Source organism: Hypanus sabinus, chromosome 27 (genome assembly GCF_030144855.1).
Source record: "Hypanus sabinus isolate sHypSab1 chromosome 27, sHypSab1.hap1, whole genome shotgun sequence".
NCBI classification, from domain to species: domain Eukaryota; kingdom Metazoa; phylum Chordata; class Chondrichthyes; order Myliobatiformes; family Dasyatidae; genus Hypanus; species Hypanus sabinus.
Window position 1 is genome coordinate 40,035,631 of NC_082732.1, and position 24,624 is coordinate 40,060,254.

Here is a 24,624-nt window from a genome sequence, read left to right on the forward strand (position 1 = left end):
AAAATTCCAGGTGTTACACTGCCCTGTGGGAGGATTCGGAGTTTCGGCTTCACTTTGAATTTCGTTCCTGACCAGCTTGTCTGTGTTCCTGAACTGTTTTACTTTGCTTGGTGGAATGTACAATATTCTCCACAAGAAATCATCCTTGTAGCTTCCAATCTCTATCTTGAACATCGTGACTTACGAAGAGGACATTCAACCCTTTGAGAATTTGTTGGCCCTCAGAGCATTTCCATTCACATAATTATTTTCCTGTTCCCTGTTCTCTTCCAGTTCCCAGCTTCTCCTAGATTCTCCCACGTCCACTCGTTCGCTCGTTATGTGCTGTGTCTTCCCATGACCGTGAGTGTTCGTGGCAAATCTTTCTACAGAAGTGGTTTGCCATTGCCGCCTTCTGTGCAGTGTCTTTACAAGACGGGTGACCCCAGCCATTATAAGTACTCTTCAGAGATTGTCGGCCTGTTGTCAGTGGTTGCATAACCAGGACCTGCTCCCATGTCTTCACATGACCCTGATTGGGGGTTCAGTGGATGCCACCCCTTCTAAGGGTGACCTGCAGGGTAGCAGAGGGAAGGGGCATCTTGCACCTCCTTTGGTAGAGATGTATCTTGCCGCCACCCAATTCCTCCACCTTCCTTTCATCCACGTGCCTATCCAGTTTCTTAAACGTCCCTAATCTAGCTGTCTCTACCACCACCCTTGGTAGGGTGTTCCACACACCCACACACTCTCTGTATTTTAAAAACAACTCTAAAGCCCCGCATACAGCACACAGGCCAGACAGCATCTATGGATGCAGATGCCGGAAAGCCAAAGCCCCACACACATTCCAAAGCAACAGCATTTTGTGTGTGTTGCTTTAGATTTCCAGCATCTGCATCCATGGATGCTGCCCGGCCTGCTGAGTTCCTCCAGCATTTTGCGTGTATTGCTCTGGATTTCCGGCATCTGCGGAGTTTCTTAAAAACTCTGAACTTCCTCCTATACTTTCCACCAATCACGTTAAAATTATTCCCCTTTTTAATTCTCTTTTAAACTGCTAATTGTGTTGTTACATGTAACCAAACAAGTTGCTGCTTTCTTTCAAGTTCCCAATTGTATGCAATGCTAATCCTGGGGGTTCAGACAGAATTAGGCAGATCCTTAGACGTGTTTGTTAAGGAAAGAAGAGGGTTGACCTGATTAACACAAAGCAGAGAGAAAACCAAAATCAGCTGTTCATTTTATTTTAAGGAATTTCTGCAACCTCACACAGCTGATCTTTTGTCTTATGAACAAAAGTACTTTTATTTGAATCCTGGCCGCGGTTCAGTGGGTCCCAGTCCAATTATTGTCCCTTAGTCATCGCTAACACATTCCTGATGGCTATTACACTGCTGCTTGTGTGAGCTTGTCTTGTCCAACTTGATCGCTGCCTTTCCATGATTAGAACAGTGACTGTGTGTCTGAAGTTGCTTTCGGACATCACAAGACTGCGAGAGGCATCGGGCCAGATTGTCGAAACGGCTATCCACTCTTGGCTCCCTGAAGGATCAGAGTCAGGTTTATTACTGCTGACATATGTTGTGACATTTGTTACTTTACAGCAGTGTACAAAGAATCCACAAAGAATTCACAAAGAATCCTATAAGTTACAATGAGGAATATAAAAATAAGCAGTGCAAAAAGAGAGAGCAGAATAGTGAGGTAGTGTTCATGGGTTGGTTCACTGTCCGTTCAGAAATCTGATGGTGGGGGGGAGAGGGGAAAGAAGCTGTTCCTAAAACATTGACTGTGCATCGTCAGACTTCTGTACCTCATCCCTGATGCTAGAAATGAGGAGGGGGCATCTCGTGGATGGCGAGGGTCCTTGGCAATGGATGCCACCTTGTTGGGGCTTCGCCTTGGTGGCAATGCTAGTGCCAACGAAGGAGCTGGCTAAGTCAAACCTCTACAGCTTTTTCCAATCCTGAGCACTAGGCCCTCCGTACCAGAGGGTGACGCGTCCAGTTGGAGTGGTCTCAGCAGTTTCTCTGTAGAAACTTTGCCATTCCACATCTCCTCGAACCACTAGTGAAATACAGCCACTGGCATGCCGCCTTCCTGATTGCGTCAATATGTCGGGCCCAGGGCAGACCTTCAGAGAAGTTGGCTCCCAGGAATTTGAAGGGTCTGCTCACCCTTTGCAGTGCTGACCCTGCAGTGACAACCAGTGTGTGTTCTCCTGGCTTGTGGCTCCTACTACCACTGGAGTTTCCATTCTGGCAGCCCACTGCACCCCATTCATCGGAACATTGTTGACAGATACGAGGAGGGCCAGTTGGAGTACCACAGCACAGAAACAGGCCCTTCGGTCCATCTGGTCTGTGCCAAGCAATTGTTCTGCTAGTCCCATCGACCTGTATCTGGACCATGGCCCTTCATCCCCCCCAGCCCATCCATGTAGTTATCCAAACTTCTCTTGAATGTAGAAATCACTTCCAAAGGTTCAAAGGTCCAATTTACTGTCAGAGAAATGTATACAATATACATCCTGCAATGCTTTTTCTTTGCAAACATCCTTGAAAACAGAGGAGTGCCCCAAAGAGTAAACAACAGTTAAACAAAGCCCCCCCCATCTCCCCTCCCCCCATGCGTAAGTGGCAGCAAGCAACAATCCCCCCCCCCCCCACTCCACCAGCAAAAAAAAAGCATTGGCACCCGCCACCAAGCACTCAGGTGTGAGCAAAGGAACAGCGAAGACACAGACCTGCAGTTACCCCAAAGACTTTGCATTTCACCCAGTATATGACATACCACAAGTTCTCTCTCTCCCTAATAGGAGAGGAGGAGGTGTCTCCATTTTCCCAGCGAGCGGAGAGACATAACAAACAACTCGCTGGTTTATGATGTTAAAAGTCTGTTACATCGCTTTTCTCGAGCTCTGTGCTTGAAGATCACAAAGATCTCGTGTCTTTGGGCACACACGGCAGTAGGTTTTCCGACTCCCCTGCCGACACACAAGTCTCCTGCCGTGACACCGGCCCTCAATCCACCCGTCTCCAGAGCCCCGAGATCTTAGGCTTCCAAATCCGAGCCAGACTCTCGGGCCGAACCCTCGGTGTGCCGAACAACGGCCGGTCCTGAAACCCCGGGAACAGGTCCCATTCCCGCAAAGCACCGTAATCAGCGTGTAACTCCAGGTCAGGGTCTTCAAAAGAACCCTGAACAGGAAAGATAGAGATATTAAAGATGAAAATGGAGCTGTTTCCGAAGATGCAAGCAAAGGAGTCGCCGTTTAGCGCCATCTTTACTCCATCCCACCTCCGCTTCCACTGGCAGCTCTTTCTACATTCGTACCACCCTTTGAGTGAAGAAGTTTCCCTCAACTTAAATATTTCACCTTTCACCTTTAAGGTTCTATAACTTCTTGTTTTAGACTCAGTGGGAAAAAGCCTGCTTACATTTACCCTGTCTATGCCTCTCATAATTTTGTTTACCTCTTTATCAAATCTCTCATTCTCCTATGCTCCAGGTGAAGTCCTAACCTATTTAACCTTTGCTTATAACTCAGGTCCTGGCAACATCCTTGTAAATTTTCTCTGTAACCTTTCAGTTCGCAGTGGACGAGCCTGCTGAGATGGCTTCTTCTGATTGACACGGAAGCCTTTGGCAGTGTGCCCCCTCGGGGTATGGGATGCCCTTGCACAGCCTCTTCCCAGCCAACCAGAGACACAACTCAGAAAGGTCCCCTGGTTCCAGGCATCTGGGATGATGTGGGGTAGCACAGTGGCTCAGGAGTTAGTGTCATACTGGTTATGGCTCCAGCAACCCGGATTCAATTGCCGCCTCTGTAACGAGTTTGTACATCCTCCCTGTGACCGCATGCGTTTTCTCTGGGTGCTCCAATCTCCTCCCATCTTCCAACGACATACGGGTTAGCAGGTTAATTGGATATATGGGTTTATTTGGACGGTGCGGGCTTGTTGGGCTGGAAGGGCCTGTTACCGGGCTGCATCCCGACATAAACAAACGAATTACAGGTGAACGGTTTGGTTTGATGCGCACAGTCATTCCAGAGAAATATTGGTATACTCGGCTGACAGGAAGTGATTGTTTGACCCACTGTTGTTGATTCTCCTCAACTCTACCTTATTTTGAAGTTAAGGTACACTGAGTGGCCACCTTATAAGTTACACCTGTGCACACCTTGTGAATGGAGCTGTCTAATCAGCCAATCCTGTGGCAGCAACTCAATGCATAAAAGCATGCAGACACGGTCAAGAGGTTCAGTTGTTATTCAGACCAAACATCAGGAGGAGGAAGAAAGGTGAATGAAGTGACTTTGACTGTGGATTAACTGGTGCCAGACGGGGTGGTTTGAGTATCTCAGAAACTGCTGATCTCCTGGGATTTTCACACACAAGTCGCTAGAGTTTACAGAGAATGGTGCGATAAACAAAAAAAAACATCCAGTGAATGGCAGTTCTGTGGGTGAAAATTAATGAGAGAGGTCAGAGGAAAATGCCAGACTGGTTCAAGCTGACAGGAAGGTGACAGTAACTCAAATAACCACACGTCACAACAGTGGTGTGCAGAAGAGCATCTCTGAACACACATGTTGAACCATGAAGTGGATGGGCTACAGCAGCAAAAGACCATGAATATACTCTCATCGGCCACTTCATTAGATACAGGAGTATAGTGGCTATTGAGTGTATGTTAGGTTTTGAAGTAGTTGTTGATATTTTTCAACCTGTTGGAAATAATTCCAACTGGACACATATTTTCCATGGATCTCAGTAAACAGCACTGAGATTCTGAGTAATTATTTCTCTCAATCACAGGTTCCTAGGGATCGAGCAACCCGGGGGAGTTCTTCCATCTATACAAGGGTATGTTTGTCTCCTGCAGCTGACGTAATATTGTCAGCACACAGGAGTACAGGTGATATATGGCAAGGAGCTATCAGTCTTTCATACACTTAACAAACTGTACTCTTAATCTCCCGAGTAACACACACAAGACGTTGGAGGAACGCAGCAGGTCAGGAGGATTCTATGGAAATGAATAAACAGTCGACGTTTCAGGCCGAGTCACTTCATCAGGCTAACCTCTGCCAGTGACTCAGGCTCTTGAGTCCTGACAACCTTCTCATAAATCTTCTCCGCACTCTTTCCAGCTTAATAACCTCCTTTGTATAGCAGGGTGACCAGAACTGGAACACAGTACTCCAATTAGCTAACCTATGTGTTTTGAAATGGTTTTGATTGAACTCAAGAGCATAGAACACTACAGCACAGTCCAAGCCCTTCAGCCCACAATATGAGATCAATCTAACTCCTCCCTCCATCTCTCAATCGATCATGTGCCTACCTAAGGGTCTCTAAAGTGCTCAAAATGTATCTGCCTCTACCACCACCCGTGTCAGGGAGTTCCACGTCCCCACCATTCCCTGTGTAAAGAACATATCTCTGACATCCCAACCCCACCTCCCATACTTCCCTCCAATCACATAAAATTATGCCCCCTTGCATTAACCACTTCTGTCCTGGGAAAATAAGAACTGTTTGAATAACTCTTGGGTCGATGTCTCTCCTGGTGATAAACATGTCAGGTGAAGGATGTCTGGTGCATTGACCCTCCTGCATTTAACAGATCGTTTGACACAGAAGGAAGTCGGTATCTCCAGTGTTCTTGACCCTGTCCATACCGGTGAGGTGTCCACTGTACACCAAAACCTCCCTCCAGAGGAGCTGACATATTTTTCTTTCATTTCCCAGCACGAAGCCCTGTCAGAGTATCGCCCAATCCTCATCAGCAGTTCCAGATATCACCCGAGGTCTTCGATTGCTGACCGAAAGATGACCATTATACCTATTATTTTCATCTTCCTTCGGATGTGGAGCACGGTGCGGTTCATACTGACACTCTACAATGCTGCTGCTGTGCAGAACCAAGTCCTAGTAGTGTTACATGTAAGTACGGTGGGAACCCCAAGACCCGAGCCTCTGATGATTGTGGTTGTGTATCAACTTGCTTTTGTCACATGCACTGGGCTACAGTGAAAAGTTTGTCTTGCATACTTTTCGTACCAATCAGATCATTACACAGTGCATTGAGGTAGAACAGCAAGAATTCAGAATAAAGTGGGTGGCACCCGCAGCATAGCGGTTAGTGTAATGCTAATACAGCGCAGCAACCTCGGTTCAATTCCTGCCGCTGTCCGTAAGGAGTGAGGGTAGAGACGTATACATTAGGGGTATTTGTGACCCCGTGTGTTCCTTCCGGGTGCTCTGGTTTCTCCTGCATTCCCAAGACATATGGATTAAAGTCCAAAGTAAATTTATTATCAGAGTCACATATACAAGCACCACGCACAAAGTGCTGTTGGAACTCAGCAGGCCAGGCAGAGTCTGTTGTTGGATTTCCAGCATCTGCAGATTTTCTCATCTTCAACCCTGAGATTCATTTTCTTGTACTTTCATATACTCTAAAGCTATAGACTGAAGATAACAGAATCAGTGAAAGGCTGCCCGACTAGAGGGCAGAAGACGGAAACAAAATGGGATTGGGTTGAATGGGTGGTTTTGTGTTGGCAAGGATGTGGTGGGCCAGAGGGTGTGTCATCAGCACAATTTCATACATAAATATCTACACCACTAGAAGCTGTTTATAGAACAACCACCAGCTCATTCATTCTGGAGGCAGATTTAAGACCCTTAGCCTGCTCTCTGAATAAATGAAGTTCTGTTTGTTTTGTAAAGCTTCCGATTATCTGGCAGTTGTCCGTCATGTCCGACAATAACAGGAAACCTGCAAGAGAGAGTTTTTAAAGTGGAAAAGCAATTGCACTCTCCTGACCTCAGAAGTCCAAATCGAGTGGTATGAGTAAAAGTCATGGACTGGGGTTTGACCTGCTTGCAGTGGATGGGCATGATGTCTCCTAGGCTTTGGGTTAAGGGTGAGGGGGAAAAAGTTTAAAGGGAACATTAGGGCAGGTTTCTTCACACTGAGAGTAGTGGGAGTGTGGAATGAGCTGCCAGGTGAAGTGGTAAATGCGGGCTCACTTGGACAGGTACATGGATGAGGGGTATGGAGGGATATGGGCCAGGTGCAGGTCAGTGGGACTAGGCAGAAAAATGGTTTGGCACAGCCAAGAAGGGCCAAAAGGCCTGTTTTGGTGCTGTAATGTTCTGTGGTTCTCTTCAGTCTGCAGTACCAGCTTCCTGGCCATTGGATCTCACTGTAGATCTCGTCTACCCAGTCCACTGGCGCTAACTTTGCATGCTGGGACAGGCGAGTCCTTATCTCACCTGCTTTGGCCCACCTGTCAAAGCAGGGTACGGCGGTGTGACCGCTGTTGCATGCAAACAGCTACTTGGAGCCAGTGCTGAGAGCTGAGTGTCTGGTGGAGTCCAAAGCTGAGTGAACCGTCCAGGATGGACATGACGTGCCCCTTCACCAGAGGTACTACCCCTCTCTGGACACCCGGTACACCCCTTCCATTTGAATAGGAACATATAGACGTAGCATTAAGAATGTCAGGCATTGCCAAATGCTGAATTGTACATAATTTTCAGCTGTTGTCCTCCTGAATACTTCTAAGTACAGTAAATTTATTATCAGAATACATATCCGTCACTGTATACTACCCTGAGATTCATTGTCTTGCGAGTATTCACGGTGGAACAAAGTACAATAGATTCAATGAAAAATGACACACACACACACACACACACACTGACAATCAATGTGCAGAAGAAGGCAGATTGTGCCAATGCAGACAGACTGACAATACTGAGAACATGAGGTATAGAGTCCTTGAAAGTGACGCTATACTATGGGCTCATTTTCGAGGACTGTACAACTCATGTTCTCAGTATTATCTGTCTGTTGCCAACCTGCGCTATGCCATGGACCAATACCATTAAGCATTTGGTCCGTGGGTGCCAATGAGGAAACACGTTAGTCTATAAGTTGTGGAATCAGGTTAGAGTTGAGGTGAGTGAAGTTATCCATGTTGGTTCAGGAGCCTGATGGGTGAAGGGAAATGACGATTTAACAGTGAAGGGTGCTTTACTGCTCCAGTGCCAGTGGGCAAAATCCTGCACAGTCTTCAATTGCAACCTTCCATCTATTCTATCCTGTCTTTGAGGGCTCTGATCAGCTGTTTCCACCCCATGAGCAGCGGGCTGCAGATCATAACCACACAAGCTCAATTCACTCGTCTATCCACGGCCCTCAGGCTGTGTTTTTTATTTTTAGCTGACATTTCCTATTGCCTCAGCAACATTTTTGGAGCATTTTTTCCATTAGTTGGCGGGGGGTGGGGGGGGGGGGGGGGGAAGCAACCTCTCTCTGCCGAACACCTCATAAAGTCATCCGAAAGTGCATTTTTTTTCCCACCTCTGTTGTCAGCACTTTTATGGGAATTGCATGTGACTCACAAAATGACAGGACAAGCAGACAATGACTGCTCTGTAATCCAGGCCACCATGACTGGGGCTGCAACCTTTTGTGGTTAAGGTTTGAAGCTCTGGACCACTGATCTAGGGACACAAATACCCCCAGGAGTAGAGTCATACAGCCCTTGGCCCAACTGGTCTGTGCTGACCCAGATGCCCTGTCCAAGTTGGTCCTATTTGACCGCATTTGGCCCACATCCTCCTAAACCTTTCCTTTCGATGTACCTGTCCAAATGTCTCTTAAACCTTATTGTCCCTGCCTCTACTGCTGGTTGTTTGTCCATCTCTGTGTGTGGTTTTTCACTGATTCTACTGTTTTACTGTGAATGCCTGCAAGAAATTGAATCTGGAGATTTTACAGTCCTGTGCAAAAGTTTTTTTATATATACACCCACTCACTTTCTGCTCCATGTTGACAAATACAGTCCTGTGCAAAGGTCTCAGAATATCTGGAGTGCCTAAGGCTTTTGCACCATACTGTATTTGTCAACGTGGAGCGGAGAACACATTTGTAAATCTGGTGTGAGCAAAGTATGTTGAGAATGAGCATCGCAGGAGAGTAGTAGGACAGGTGGCAGAGGAGGAGTGCCTGGGGTGGGGGGTGGTGTGTGTGCAGACACACCCAGCCCTGAGACGCCAGGCAAGATCATTTAATTCCAAACAAATGGCTTATTGATCATACAAAATGTCTTTCTGTTCCTTCACATTCCATCTCTTCTCCCTTCCCCTTTTCCCAACCATAATTCCCCTCTCCGTGTCCTTCCCTCTCTCAGTTCACAATAGAGACCCATATCAGAATGTCATGAAATAGTACTTTTTGTGGCAGCAGTACAGTGCAATACATAAAATTACTACAGTACTGAGGAAACGTTTATCCACTCTCTTTCTCTCACTCTCGTACTTTGATAATAAATTTATTTTGAACTTACTCTGGCATTTATTTTCCATTCTGAATTGCCCTGAATCGAGGTGGCCGTTAAAAAGCTGACCACAGTGGTGGACAAGGTGTCACAGGTAGGTGAGACCAGGTAAGATCGGATATCCTTTGGAGATGGAAGTTTGCCAGTTAGACCATTAAATATAGGAGCAGAATCAGGCCATTTGGCCCATCGAGCCTGCTCTGTTATTTCATCATGACTGATCCATTTCCCTCTCCGTCCCAGTGTCCTGCTTTCTCCCTGTATCCCTTCATATCCTGACCAATCAATAATCTATCAACTTTTGCTTTAAATACACCCAATGACTTGGCCTCCCCAACCACCTGTGGCAACAAATGCCACAGGTTCACCACTCTGGCAAAAGTAATTGCTCCTCATCTCCAGTGGAAATGGATGTCCCTCTATTCTGAGGCCGTATCCTCTGGTCTTAGACTCCCCCACCACGGGAGACATCCCCTCCACATCCACTCTACTGTGGCTTTTCAATGTTCAATAGGCTTCAATGAGGTCACCTCTCATTCTTCTGAAATCCAGTCGGTACCGGCTCAGAGAGCCATCAAACACTCCTCATCCGATAAGCCTTTCAATCCCGGAATCATTTTCGTGAACCTCCTTTGAACCCTCTCCAACGTCAGCACATCCTTCCTTAAATAAGGGTCCGAGAACTGCTCACAATACTTCCAGTTGAGGCCTCACCAGTGCTTTTCAAAGCCTCAGCATTACATCCTTGCTTTTAAATTCTTATCCCCTCTCCCAGGGCAGTGTAACGACAAATCCATTACATTTTAAAGTTAGTGGATGACAGAACAGTAGATGGTCTCATCTCTAATAATGATGTGACCTGCTATCAGAGAGAGGTAGACAGCCCTGCAGCATGGTGTGCTCACAACAACTTGGGCGCTTAACACTCTCCAGATAATGGAGTGATGATCAACTTCTGTCAACAATCCCCTGCCTACTTCCCTTTGGAAATTAATGGTCAGGTTGTGCCTGAGGTCCAGTCATTCGAATTCCTGGGGACTACCATTACCAATACGTTGAACTGGGGTAAGCATCATGAGGAAAGCCCAGCAGAGATGGTTTTCCCTACACCAGCAGAGATGGTTTTCCCTACACCAGCAGAGATGGTTTTCCCTACACCAGCAGAGATGGTTTTCCCTACACCAGCAGAGATGGTTTACCCTACACCAGCAGAGATTGTCTTCCCTACACCAGCAGAGATGGTCTTCCCTACACCAGCAGAGATTGTCTTCCCTGCACCAGCAGAGATTGTCTTCCCTACACCAGCAGAGATAGTCTTCCCTACACCAGCAGAGATGGTCTTCCCTACACCAGCAGAGATGGTCTTCCCTACACCAGCAGAGATGGTCTTCCCTACACCAGCAGAGATGGTTTTCCCTACACCAGCAGAGATGGTCTTCCTTGCACCAGCAGAGATGGTTTTCCCTGCACCAGCAGAGATGGTCTTCCCTACACCAGCAGAGATGGTCTTCCCTACACCAGCAGAGATGGTCTTCCCTACACCAGCAGAGATGGTTTTCCCTACACCAGCAGAGATGGTTTTCCCTGCACCAGCAGAGATGGTCTTCCCTGCACCAGCAGAGATGGTCTTCCCTGCACCAGCAGAGATGGTCTTCCCTGCACCAGCAGAGATTGTCTTCCCTGCACCAGCAGAGATGGTCTTCCCTACACCAGCAGAGATGGTCTTCCCTACACCAGCAGAGATGGTCTTCCCTGCACCAGCAGAGATTGTCTTCCCTGCACCAGCAGAGATGGTCTTCCCTGCACCAGCAGAGATGGTCTTCCCTGCACCAGCAGAGATGGTCTTCCCTGCACCAGCAGAGATGGTCTTCCCTGCACCAGCAGAGATGGTCTTCCCTGCACCAGCAGAGATGGTCTTCCCTGCACCAGCAGAGATGGTCTTCCCTGCACCAGCAGAGATGGTCTTCCCTGCACCAGCAGAGATGGTCTTCCCTACACCAGCAGAGATGGTCTTCCCTACACCAGCAGAGATGGCCTTCCCTACACCAGCAGAGATGGTTTTCCCTACACCAGCAGAGATTGTCTTCCCTACACCTGCAGAGATGGTTTTCCCTGCACCAGCAGAGATGGTTTACCCTGCACCAGCAGAGATTGTCTTCCCTGCACCAGCAGAGATTGTCTTCCCTGCACCAGCAGAGATGGTCTTCCCTGCACCAGCAGAGATGGTCTTCCCTGCACCAGCAGAGATTGTCTTCCCTGCACCAGCAGAGATGGTCTTCCCTGCACCAGCAGAGATGGTCTTCCCTGCACCAGCAGAGATGGTCTTCCCTGCACCAGCAGAGATGGTCTTCCCTACACCAGCTTAGGAAACTTTGATGGATTTTTAATCGGCCACCTCTCTCACCGTTTGAGTCTCTGCTGCCAAGTCCAGCTTGCAGCAAATGGTTCAGTCGGTGGAGAAGATCAGCAGCTATCAGTCACTGACATCATCTATTCAACAAATTGCCATCAGAGAGACACTGTAAATCTGTCACCATCAGGACGACACGTCATCTCTGAAACCTCTTTCCTGTAGCTCTCCAGTTTCTCAACAAGACTCTCTTGGCACAACATCCATTAAATGGTCTTTCAGCTCTCCTTGTTCCATTGATGACTATTCAGTCTGTTCACACTTATTGAAGTTTGGGCGGGTCACGAGGACGATCTTCTGGTGGGCCTGGCCAAGGCAGCCATTCACGGGTCTAGGAGGCGGAAGGTCAAGGGCTCTGCCGTGGCCGACTGCCAGCTTCTTTTCCACGGATACGTTCGTGCCCAGCTGTCCTGGGAGAGGGAGCATGTGGTCACCCCCCCCCCCACCAGAGAATCAACAGTTTTATAAACAGTAGTAATCATATTTTAAATTGAATTTATTCACTGTCCAGCAAATATTTGATGATATGCTTTGTGTATTTGTCATGTAAATAAACTATTGTAGTTTTGTTTAAAAAAAAGTTTGATAACATTCACACGGCTTTGCGCATGTGACTGTTCTGCTAGTTGTTGATTTCTCATAGCTGTTTGCACTGTGGTCTTGTAAACTGTTGGTTGCTGTTGTGTTGCCTGTAATGGTATCCTGTGTTTATGCTTGACTCCGAACCACGATCAATTCTGCTATGTTTCACAGACTGGCAGTTAAGTGTTTCAGATTACTAGCTGGATGGTTTTTTTATGGTCACCACTAAACTACTGTCACTCAGGACTCAGGACAGTCCCTTCTGAAGTCCAGACATTTAGTTTGAGGGAGATGTTATTAAACAGGAAGGAGTACAGAAAAAGTTTGCAAAATGTTGCCAGGAGTTGAAGCACCGAGTTACTGGGAGAGGTTGGACAGACTGGGACTTGCTCCGTGGCATCACAGGAGACTGAGATCGTAGAGGTGTTATAAAATCATGTGGGGAATGGGTAGGGTGTCGTTCTCCCCACCCACAGGCTTGGGGAATCAAGAACTAGGTTGGTTGAAGTGAGAGGAGAGAGATTTAATAAACCTGAGGAGCAGAGGATGGTCTGTCTGTGGAAGGAGCTGCCAGAGTGTGTGCTGGAGGAGATTAACAAAGGAGAAGTTCAGAGAGTCCACAAAGACAGCTGTGAAGCAGAAAGCAAGAATTCTGCCTGTGGCTTTCTAATTCTGTCTCCACCAGATCCACTTCTCTTAGCAGTCAGCATTGTGCGTGGGGTTTAGACACAACTTTATCCATACCCTTCAAGTGTCTTACAGGTTATTATCAAAGTGTATGTACTACAGTATACGCAAACTTGAGGTTTGTCTCCTAGTAGGCAGCCATGAAGCAAAGAAACCCAATAGAACCTATTTTAAGAAAGACAGTCAAACACCCAATGTACAGAGAGAGTAAAACTAGTTATGCAAGCAATAAAACTGAAGTTCATGAAAGTGAGTCCAAGGCGACGAAGCCAGGAGTCACTGCAGCTGATTAAGGAGCCCATTAGTTGCAGGCCACAGCCTTGGTTCAGTGCAGAGGTGACTAAGCCTTACAAAGCAGTGAGCTGAACACCAGCCAGCCCTGACCTCAGTCCCCGATACAATGACCTTTTCAATCTGCTCCAATGCTTAAATCGTCCAAATCTCAAGTCATTCCTCGCTCTCGGACACAGGCCCCGCTGTTTCGATACACTCTCAGGCCTGGGCCCAGCCACCTCGATTCAGCCTGTACCCAATCTTTGCAATTCAGCCCGTCACTTAAATCAATCAAACTACAGACCTTTCCTTGTTCTTGGGTACGTGCCTGGACCCCACCACCTTGACTCTGCCTGTCCTTGGTTCTAGCTTATCAAATCGCCTCCAAGTCCATCCAGCAATGACCAAAAATGGGCTGGTTCCCCACTCTCAGGCCCAGGTCCCACCACCTCAATCCGGCCCGTACACGCCACACCACAACTATCCTGCACCCCTGAGACTTCAGTTCACACCACAGAAATGCCAGTCCGTACAGACGGTTCAACATCTCGACTCCAAACGGGACGTTACAGATTATTGATTGCACAGATCACAGTGAAGCCCCACAGCTTAAACTAAAATTTACTTTGGACTTTGAAGGTTACTCGGTTTTGTTCACCGATATTACTTTGGGATGATGAGCACGGCGCATAAACTGCAAAGGGCTTTCGGTCCACAATGTTCTTCCAGCCTTGAGCCTACATTGAGATCAGTTTAACCCTTCCCTTCCACATAGTCTCTCATTGTTCTGTTGTCCTGAGGAGTCTCTAAGATGTCCCGAGTGTATCTGCCTCTACCACCACCCCTGGCAGGGCATTCCATGCACTCAGAGTCAAGTCATAGAATATCACAGGACAGAACAAGCCTTTCGGCCCATCTAGACTTTACCAAGCCATCAATCTGCCTCGTCCCATCGATCTGCTCCAGGACCATAACCTTCCATACCCCTCCCGTCCGTGTACTTATCCAAATTCCTCTTAAATGTTGAAATTGAACCTGCATTCACCACTTCTGCTGGCAGTTCATTCCACACGCTCATCGCTCTCTGAGTGAAATTTCCCCTCAAGTTCCCCTCAGTGTGTATTAAAAAAAAGTTTAAAACCTACCTCAGACTTTCCCCTCCCCCCCGACACTTTACTCCAAACACCTTAAAATGATGCTCTTATTAGCCACTACACAACCAACTTCCACCAACATCTCCAACAGCTATTGCCCCTCGATCCCATGGTGTTACCCCGCACGTTGCTTCCCTGGGGAAAGGTCGGGTACAGGCTGCATTGAGGCAGTGGTGGTGTCGAGGTCCCACAGCATATCCAAGTGACTGAACCTGATGTTGGGATGACGGTTCAGGTGCTGGGCCAGATTGAGAAGGTCAGGGTATTAGGGCCCGAGGTGAAGGGACGGGCCAGTTCAGCTCGAGATCCGAACTCGGGGTCTGGGGACGGACTCTCTTTGTGGCCTTCAGTTCAGAACGCTATTGGCTTGTGTTTATTGCTTGCACGATTTGTCTTTTTCTCTCTGCACATTGGGTGTTTGACAACTTTTATTTGAATGGATTCTTTTGGGTTTCATGGCTGCTTGTTGGGGATGAATCTCAAAGTTGTATAATGTGTACATGCTTTAATAAATGTACTTTGAACTATCACTGATTCCGATCTATGCCCGTCCTCGTTTTGAACTATGGGAACTCAGTTCTGTGAGAGGATGTAGTCCACTCTACTATATACTAACTTCTTGGGAATTACTGGGACCCCTGTAACTAGAATCAGAACCAGGTTTAATATCACCAGTGTACGTTGTGACAATTGTTAACCTTGCAGCAGCAGTAAAATGCAATACTGATAATATACAAAAAAACTGTGAATTAGTCAGTATTACTGTATGTATTAAATAGTTAAATAAGTAGTGTTAAAAAATAGAAGTAAAAAGTAAATGTTCATGAGTTGAACGTCTATCAGGAATTGGATGCAAAGGGGAGAAGCTGTTTCTGAATCATTGAGTGTGTGCCTTCAGGCTTCTGTACCTCCTTCCTGATGGTTACAATGATAGGAGGGCATGTTCTGGGTGATGGGGTCGTAATGATGGACGCCGCCTATTCGAGGCATCGCTCTATGTCCTGGGTGGTGGGGAGGCTATTAATGGAGCTGAGCTTATTTCAATCCTGTGCAGTAGCCCCTTTCCCCCACACCCCATACCGGACAGTGATGCAGCCAGTTAGGATGCTCTCCAGTGTACACCTGTAGAAATTTGCAAATGTTTTCGGTGATGCACCAAATCTTCTCAAACTCCTAATGAAATATAGCAACTGTCTTGCCTTTATAGCTGCATTGATATGTTGGGACCGTGTTAGGTCCTCAGAGATATTGACACCTAGGAACTTAAAACTGCTCACTTCCTCCACTTCTACCCCGTTTCTACAACACAGCTTCTGCTATGTGCCAGTTTTGATGCCTGTCTGTTAGACTTGAAGTCTTTAATTCTAACTCGGTGGCCACTCTGTTAGGTACAGGAATGAAACCCGGTGTGGGCTTCTGCTGCTGTAGCCCGTTTACTTCAATGTTTGGCGTGTTGTGCATTCAGAGATGCTGTTCTGCACACCACTGTTGTAACACACAGTTATTTGAGTCACTGTCACCTTCCTGTCAACTTGTACCAGTCTGGCAATCCTCCACAGGACTGTAAGACATTGAAGCAGAATTAGCCCATCGAATCCGCTCTGCCATTCCATCATGGCTGATCCTGGATCCCGTTCACCTCCATACACCTGCCCTCTCACCATTTCCCTTGATGCCCCGACCAGTCAGGAATCTTATCAACTTCTGCTTTACATACACCCATGGACTTGGCCTTCACCACTGTCTGTGGCAGAGCATTCCACAGATTCACCACACTTTGGATAAAAAAATTCCTCCTTACTTCCATTCTTCAAGGTCACCACTCAGTTTTGAGGCTGTGCCATCTAATTCTGGATACCCCCACCAGAGGGAACATCCCCTCTACATCCACCTTATCTAGCCTTTTCAACATTGGTTAGGTTTCAATGAGATCCCCAAATATTCTTCTAAATTCCAGTGAGCACAGGCCCAAAGCTGCCAAAAACTCCTCATATGACAACCCCTTCACTCCCGGAATCATCCTTATGAACCTCCTCTGGACCCTCTCCAATGACAACGCATTCTGAGATAAGGGGCAAAAACTGTTGATAAGACTCCAAGTGTGTCCTGACTAGTGTCTTATAAAGCTTCAGCATTATTTCCTTGTTTTTATATTCTATTCCCCTTGAAATAAATGCCAACATTGCATTTGCTTTCTTTACCACAGCTCAATCTGTGAATTAACGTTCTGGGAGTCTTGCACAAGGACCCCCAAGTCCCTTCGCTCTGGCATCCACTTTTATTCTTTATATAACTGAAAACACTTTTACTATTCTGCTTTATATTATTGGCCAGTCTGCTCTGATATTTCGCCTTTTCCCTTATAGTTTTTTTAACTGCCTTTTGTTGGATTTTAGCTTCCCAATCACCCAACTTCCCATTCACTTTTGCTACCTTTTATGCCCTTTCCTTGACTTTTATGCAGTCCTTAACTTCCCTTGTCAGCCACAGTTGCCCAACCCTGCCATTTAAGAACAACATCTTCTGTGGGACATACCTATTGCACCTTGTGAACTATTCCCAGGAACTTCAGCCACCTCTGCTCTGCCGTCATCCCCCCCGGTATCCTCCTCCATCCTCCAATCCCCCGGGCAAGCTCCTCTCTCATGCCTCTGTAATTCCCTTTATTCCATTGCGATACTGATACATGTCACTTGTGCTTTTCCCTCTCAAATTGCAGTATGAATTCAATCATATTATGATCACTACCTCCTAAGATTTCTTTTACATTAAGCTGACTAATAAAATCTGCGTTATTACACAGCACCCAATCTAAGAAAGCCATCCCCAAGTAGGCTCGAGCATAAGCTGCTCTGAAAAGCCATCTTGTAGTGTTTTTTCCAACCCCCTTGCATATTGAAGTTCTCCATTACAATTGTGACATTGCCCTTATTACCTGCCTTTTCCAGCTCCCTTTGCAATCTCAACTCCACATTTTTGCTATTATGTGGAGGCCTGTATATAATTCCCGTAATGTTTTTTTTAACCTTGCAGTTTCTTAACTCCACCCACAAAGTTTTGACATTCTTGGACCCCCACGTCACCTCTTTCTAAAGACGTAATTCCATCTCTTACCGATAGAACCACAGCACTGCCCATGCCTTCCTGCTTGTCCTTTCGACACAAAGTATATCCTTTGATGTTAAACTCCCAACTAAGGTCTTCTTTCAGCCACGACTCAGTGATGCCCACAATGTCATACCGATCAATCTCTAATTGAGCCACAAGTTCATCCACCTTATTCCGAATGCTATGCGCACTTAAATACAACACCGTCAGTCCTGCATTCTCTCCCCTTAATGAATTTTGCCTCTGTGGTACAACTAAACTCTTTGCTCTGTCTGCAGTTGTACCCAATTGTTGGCTTGTCCTTCCTTAGATTCATATTACATCATCTACTTGTAAACCTGCAGGCTCATCCTCAGCTCTGTCACTCTAGTTCCCATCCCCCTGCCATATTAGTTTAAACCACTCCCAACAGCTCTAGCTAAGGTGCCTGCAAGGAAATTGATCCTTTTGAACAGGTCCCACTTGCCCTGGCAGAAGATCCAATGATCCAGAAATCTTTCTCCTTGTCCCCTGCTCCAATTCTTCAGCTGCGCATTTAACTGCCCCCTCATTCTATTCCTGTCCTTACCGTCACGTGGCACAGGCAGCAATCCCAAGATTACTAACCTTGAGGTCCTGCTTCTCAGCTTTTTTCCTAACTCCCTGTATTCTGTTTTCAGGACCTCCTCCCTTTTTCTACCTGTGTACCACAACCTCTCCTCTGAGAACTGCCGCTCACTGGAGTTTTTTTGTTTTTCACACCATTCTCTGTAAACTCTAGAGACTGTTGTGTGTGAAAATCCCAGGAGATCAGCAGTTTCTGAGATACTCAAACTAATCCATCTGCCAACCATCACCCCACAGTCGAAGTCAATTCTCTTCCCCATTCTGATGTTTGGTTTGAACAGTAACTGAACCTCTTGACCAGGTCTGCTTGCTTTAATGCATTGAGTTGCAGGCACATGATTAGATATTTGCATTAATGAGCAGGTGTACTTAATAAAGCGGCCATTGAGTTTATGTCACTCCTTTTGGGCATCCTGGTGCATTTGTAAACAGTGACTTTCAAGCTCTAGTCATGATAGGAATGCACCCCGTGAGCTATCGACAGCAGCTGACAGGAATACCTTGCACAGAACTGGCTGTCTGCAGGAACTTCATGATGGCACTGTTTCAACCTGCTGACGTTTCTCTCTCTCTCTCTACCAGGGGATAGGAAACACCTTTCAAGGAGCAGCCAACTGCATAACTTTCGTGCTGTGCACTCGAGCAGTTCGGTCCCGGCTGGTTTCCAGTCTGTGCAGCTGTTGCAAGAGTGAGGGTGACGCGGTGCCGCAGGAAGCCACAGTGAACAACTGCAGGGAAGGGCCGCCGTGATTGCTCCGGCCCCGTGCTCTCCAACGGCATCGCAGCCAGCTGACCGTCACCTCTTCCCAAGAACACCAGAGTACAACATACACTGCACTAAGTTCAGGGTAGTTTCGCTCGTGTTGTGCTGAAGACGAAGATCGACTTTTATCGGTGGTGTTTGCTGCAGAATGCTCAGGAGCTGGAGCTAGGACTGTCCAGCCATTTGAACTACCAAAGTGGGGTGTTTTCAGAACCACAGTGCCTCTATCCACTTAAATCCAGTTATATCCTAGTTAAGTTTAAGTATTGTATTCTGTAAGGAATTCCCTCTCTCCCTCTCTCTCTTCCCCCTCCCTCCTTCCCTTCCCATTCTCTCTTTGTGCCTCATTGTACTGAGGTTGAAAGTGTGTTTTCTTTTGGTGTACACTGCTAGTTATTTTGTTAAAGGGGCTATGCAGCTAGTTATAGGTCTCTACTTAACCGGTTCAGGAGTTACCAACTTTTCTTCATAATGCCACTTTGAGCATTACCTTCCTTACCTAAAGTTCAAGCAAGTATTCTGAACAATGTTGCCCATTGAGCCCCCTTGTTTCTCTCTGATTCTGATGTATCATCCTCAATGGAGTCTATTTAGCCTTATTCACATTCTGCCTGTTGGTACCGAGAGGCTGCGGGGAATTTGGACTGATGTCTCTTATTTATAATGTCAACACTGATAAATGGTGATTTATATATTTCGAACTAATCTTTCTAAAGAATTCCACCATTTCTTGATCTTTTTAAACAAAAGCTTGTTTTCTTTATTTTTCCTAATCTTTTGAGCAGATCTCAATCTTGAATTTGCCTTGTCTCCCTGCAGTAACAAATATTCTGCATACAAGCATTGTGCTCACGTGACAGACGAAGAGTTTAATACCACTTTGAGTAGCTCGTTGTCCAGCAACCAGTCTTTTCATCTTGCGCTGACGGAGTCAGCCACGCTCCTGCTTAGGGCTGACGTATATCCTTTGCCTTTGAGGGAATCTGAAGCAAAACTTAAAGGTGGTGTGGAAAGGGGAAATAAAAATTTACAAAGCATTGAATTGTCTCACATTCTGAGAGATTTACATTGTGATAATGGCTCCTGATGGAGGAATATTGAATGTGCCCTGTATCTAGTCAAAGAAAATTGGGCAAGTGTGCCCAGTGAACTGTTCTAGTTAATTATAATCTAAAATGGTGTTCAAAGACCTAAACACTACTTAGTGAATGACATTGGTCCACCTCCACTCATGTATCAATATATTACACCTGTGATTAAAATGCTTGAAAATTTTCATCTCATTTGGGGCCCCAGTTTGATACTGTGATTGGCCGACTTGCTGGATGTTTGAAATATTAACAACCTGTTCAACCCAGAGCCCCAGAAGAAAATTGCAACCAATTTTCCATTGTCACAGTCTGAAAGGAAGATTAAACTCTTCCCCCACCCACCCCCCCAATTAGTCAGTGCAGGGCTCTTGTTACCCGTTGCTATGAAGCCGTTTCTGCAGGTCCCACGGCAGGCGGATTGATATTTAATTAAGCTCTTCAGGTCCTTGAAGTTCCATCAAGCACCACTAGATGAACTTGAGGAATCTCCTCTTTCTGTCTGTACATCGGTGTCACGCAGCGACGGAGTGCAATAATTTTGCATAATGTTACACATTTGACCCTGAATTACCTTCACCACACACCTGTTCCCCATCTGTCAGCACGGGCACCATGCCTCTTTCGCATTACCTCAAAACAGCCTCTTCCCCAGATCCATAGGGGAGGTTTGGACCAAATTACTTTGCTGTTACAAACTGGTTGTTCGTCGTGTTTCTCTATAAGGAAACGTCTTCTACGCTTGAGAATAAAATCAAACCAAGGTTTGCTCAGTCTTTGTATTAACAGTGTCAAAGTAAGTGTGCTATCGATAACTGCACTCTATCCTGGTGAGAAGTTTCGCTCTGAGTTTCCTACCTGAGGTCATGTGAGCTCCTCCTCAGTAGGTCTGGAACTAACTCAGTGATTCACACTTGTATCAGGTGAACTTTGATTCCTAAAAGTATGGCACTACCAGTATCTGCAAACCCATCAGCTCACCCATCTTGGCAATTCTTTCATATATTTCATCTTAAAATTTTGTAAAAGAATTTTCTAAATATCACGTAACTTGTTTCACTTGGATGCTTTACTAAGAAAATGATCCATCACTCCTTGGGAAACCAGACCTATTTTCTCAATGGATTTGTGGATAAATTTTGGACATTGTTTTGTTTCTATTGCAGAAGTATGTAATGTATTTGTCTCGAGTAATAAAGTATTTTTGCTAGATTGCATGTTGTTTTCTCAATTTCTTAGTGCAATAGAAGATTGGCCTACAAAAATTGGTCAATCCTTCACAGTCAAAGCCCTCACCAGCTTTACAAAGAGTGTTGTCACAGGAAAACAACATCCATCTTCAAGAACCCCCGCCATCCAGGCCAAGCGCTCTTCTCATTGCTGCCATCGAGGAGCCTCGGGTCCCACACCTCCAGGTTCAGGAACGGTTATTATCCTTCAGCCACCAGGCTCCCGAACCAGTGCGGATAACTCCACTCACCCCAGTACTGAACTGATTCCACAACCTATGGACACAACGCGTGCCGTCGGTATTTTTTTTTATTTGCACAGTTCATCTTCTTTTGCACACTGGTTGCTTGTCGGTCTTTATATGTAGTTTCTTTTGAGCCGGTTGTGTTTGTGAATGCCTGCAAGAAAATGAATCTCGAAGTAGTTTATTTATTTATTTATTCGTGTGGAGTTACGGTGTGGAACAGGCCCTCTGGCTCAATGGGCTGCAATGTCCAGGTACCCACCTATTTAACACTTGCCTAATCACAGAACAATTTACAATGATCATTTAACTTACTAACCGGTCGGTCCGTCTGGACGGTGGGAGGACACCGGAGCATCCAGCGGAAACCCATGTGATCACGGGGTGAACATACAAACTCCTTACAGACAGCGCTGGAACTGAAATCTGAACTCGGACGCCCCGAGCTGCAATAGCATCACGCTAACCATCACGCTAGTGTGGTGCCCCGATGGTGACATATGTACTTTAATAATAAATCTACTTTGATCTGAGCATCGTAAAACTCGAAGTCGAGTTTATTATCGCGTGCGCACAAGGACAGTGAATAACGTGCAGTATCTCAGGCATGTAGCTACAGACAGCACGATATTAATTAGACATAAAAGTTATACCATAGAGTAGAGGAAATCTGACTGCGCAAGATATTAGTGGCGAGGAAATCCACAGTTGCTGGCCAGTCCATGGTGGTCCGTACTGAGGTCGCGTTGGGGTTGAGCAGGTCAGCTCCAGAATGTGAGGGTTGCAAGAAAGGAACTGTTCTTGATGGGAACAGGCCAAGTGCAGGCAAGTAGGGCTATCTTAGATGGGAATCTTGGCCAGCATGAGCCAGATGGGCCGATGGGCCTGTTGCTGTGCTGTATCATTCTGCGACTGCTCGAGGTAGCACAGGGGCACAATGCTTTACAGTGCCAGCCATAAGGTTGGGGTTCAGTTCCTGCCGCTGTCTAAGGAGTTTGTGTGTTCTCCCCGTGAGCATGTGGGGTTTCCTTCGGGTGCCTGCCACTGCCCAAAGATGAACGGGTTAGGCTTAGTGAGTTGTTGGCGTGCTGGAAGCGTACGGGCTGGCCACAGCCCAGTTCCCGTTGATGTGATTTGACACAAGCGGCACATTTCACTGTTTGATGTTTGTGAGACAAATAAAGCTTTTCTTTCATCTTTATCTATACTCTCACAGCCGTTGTGTGCCGTCTTTTCCCATTCAGATTCTTGTGAACTGTTCTGTTTTATATCCCTTATTCAAAGTAAATTTATTACCAAAATACATATTACTATATTACTACTATATTATTACCATATTACTACTCTGAGAGTTGTTTTTTTGTGGGCATTCACAATAAAAGCAAACAACAGAGTCGATGGAAAACCACACACAAAGACAACACGTGCAAGAGATAATGCATTGTGCAAATACGGAAAGGAAAACAAGATGATGATAATAGGTAAATAATACTGAGAACGAGAGTTGTAGAGGCCTTGAAAGTGAGTCCGTAGGTTATGGAATCCATTGGGACCTCAGTGTTGATGTGAGTGAAGTTATCCACTCTGGTTCAGGAGCTTGATGGTTGAAGGGTTAACTGCTGGGGCTGAAGTTCTATCAATTGCATCACTGAAGGATCGATATTAGGGTGAGGGTTTCTGCCACAGCTACACATAACGAGAAGCAAGGTGAAATTAGAGCTGCCCCTATGGGTATCCATATCAATTTTGAAAATGGCCATTGAGTAACAGCACTTTTTGCTTCTCACCCAGGTCAAGTTCAGTGTGAGGCTGCCGGTTCATGCGGCTTTGAAGCTGAATGTTAACCTCCCCAGCGGTGTGGCCACAGGCAGCAAACAGGGGGAGTCCAGGTTTGCCTTTGTACCCCTCTGTGCCGCAGCGTCGGTGTCAAAGCCAGCACCGACTTCAATGCAGGGTGACCGCGCATTTTCTGCCGGAAACTGAGCCGCTGTAAAGGTTAATGAAAGCTGATGATAATTACGATCTGTCAAAGCCAATTAGTGAACATCCCCACCAGGAGCTTATAATCTGAGTGAGAATTGAGCCCCCGATCTTACAACCGGTGCCGCAAAGAGATTGCACGAACTGCTGCCAGAGAGTAGAGTCATAGTCATACGGGTCAAAAATGACCCTTCACCCCATCTGATCCAAGCTGGTGCTATTGGCCTGCACTTAATCCCACCACCTCTTCCCCATCCAAGAACCTTTTTAAAGATGAAGATTAGTTTATTTGCCACGTGTACATCGAAACATACTGTGAAATGCACCGCTTTGCGTCAAATCAAATCAGTGTGCTGGGGGCAGCCTGCGAGTGTCGCCACGCTTCTGGCGCCAGCGTACCATGCCGGTACATCTTTGGACCGTGGTAGGAAACTGGAGCACCCGGAGGAAACCCACGCAGTCACGGGGAGAACGTACAAACTCCTTACAGACAGCGGCTGGAATCTGCAGATTGTGCGAACCACTCTGCTGTCCGAGTACTATTAGCAAGAGATGAGGTGATTATGTGATAATTGTAATCAATTATGAGATGCTGAGAATCAAGGTTTATAAGTAATATATTTTTTAAAACTTGAGCCTATAACCCCTCACCTATCCTCCCGCTAACAAATGCCACCCTCTACTGCCCCCTTTATATTTATCATCCCCTTAGAAACTCCTACTGCTTCCGGGGCGGGGCAAGGGGGAGGTATCGCACACTTCTGTGCAGCCCCTTCGTTGACTGGTGACTAGTGCCCCCTGCTGGAGAGTGCCAGTATGCCACCCTGAAACCGAATACTGGAACCTGCTGATGATCAGAGTTCGGATTCAAGTGAGGAACTGCAAAGTGGGGAAAAGAATAATAAAAAGGGTGCTTTCTGAGCCTCTAACAGCACCTCCTAAAACTGTGACCTCTACTAAGAGGGCGGAGGCAGAAAATACGAAGTCCCCCCTTCCTCTCACTGCCTCAGTAAAGCAGCCAGCATAATCAAAGGCCTCAAGCACTGTGGACATTTCCTCCCTCCCTGTCGCACCGAGCAGAAGATACAAAAGCCTGAAAGCATGTACCACCAGGCTCAAGGGCGGCTTCCGGCCTACAGTTATCAGGCTCTTG

At 46.4% G+C, this 24,624-nt stretch overlaps 1 protein-coding gene across 1 annotated transcript in view; it reads left to right on the top strand.

The window, feature by feature from the left end:
* The window catches only part of gpr157 (G protein-coupled receptor 157), a 40,261-nt gene extending 19,027 nt beyond the window's left edge, over positions 1-21,234 (top strand). Inside the window, exons 3-4 of the mRNA XM_059952292.1 lie at positions 5,742-5,936; positions 18,749-21,234. Of these exons, the coding sequence (XP_059808275.1) occupies positions 5,742-5,936; positions 18,749-18,916 (363 nt within the window). The 3' untranslated portion in view covers positions 18,917-21,234. The remainder of the gene's footprint in view (positions 1-5,741; positions 5,937-18,748) is intronic.
* Positions 21,235-24,624: the final 3,390 nt, after the last annotated feature.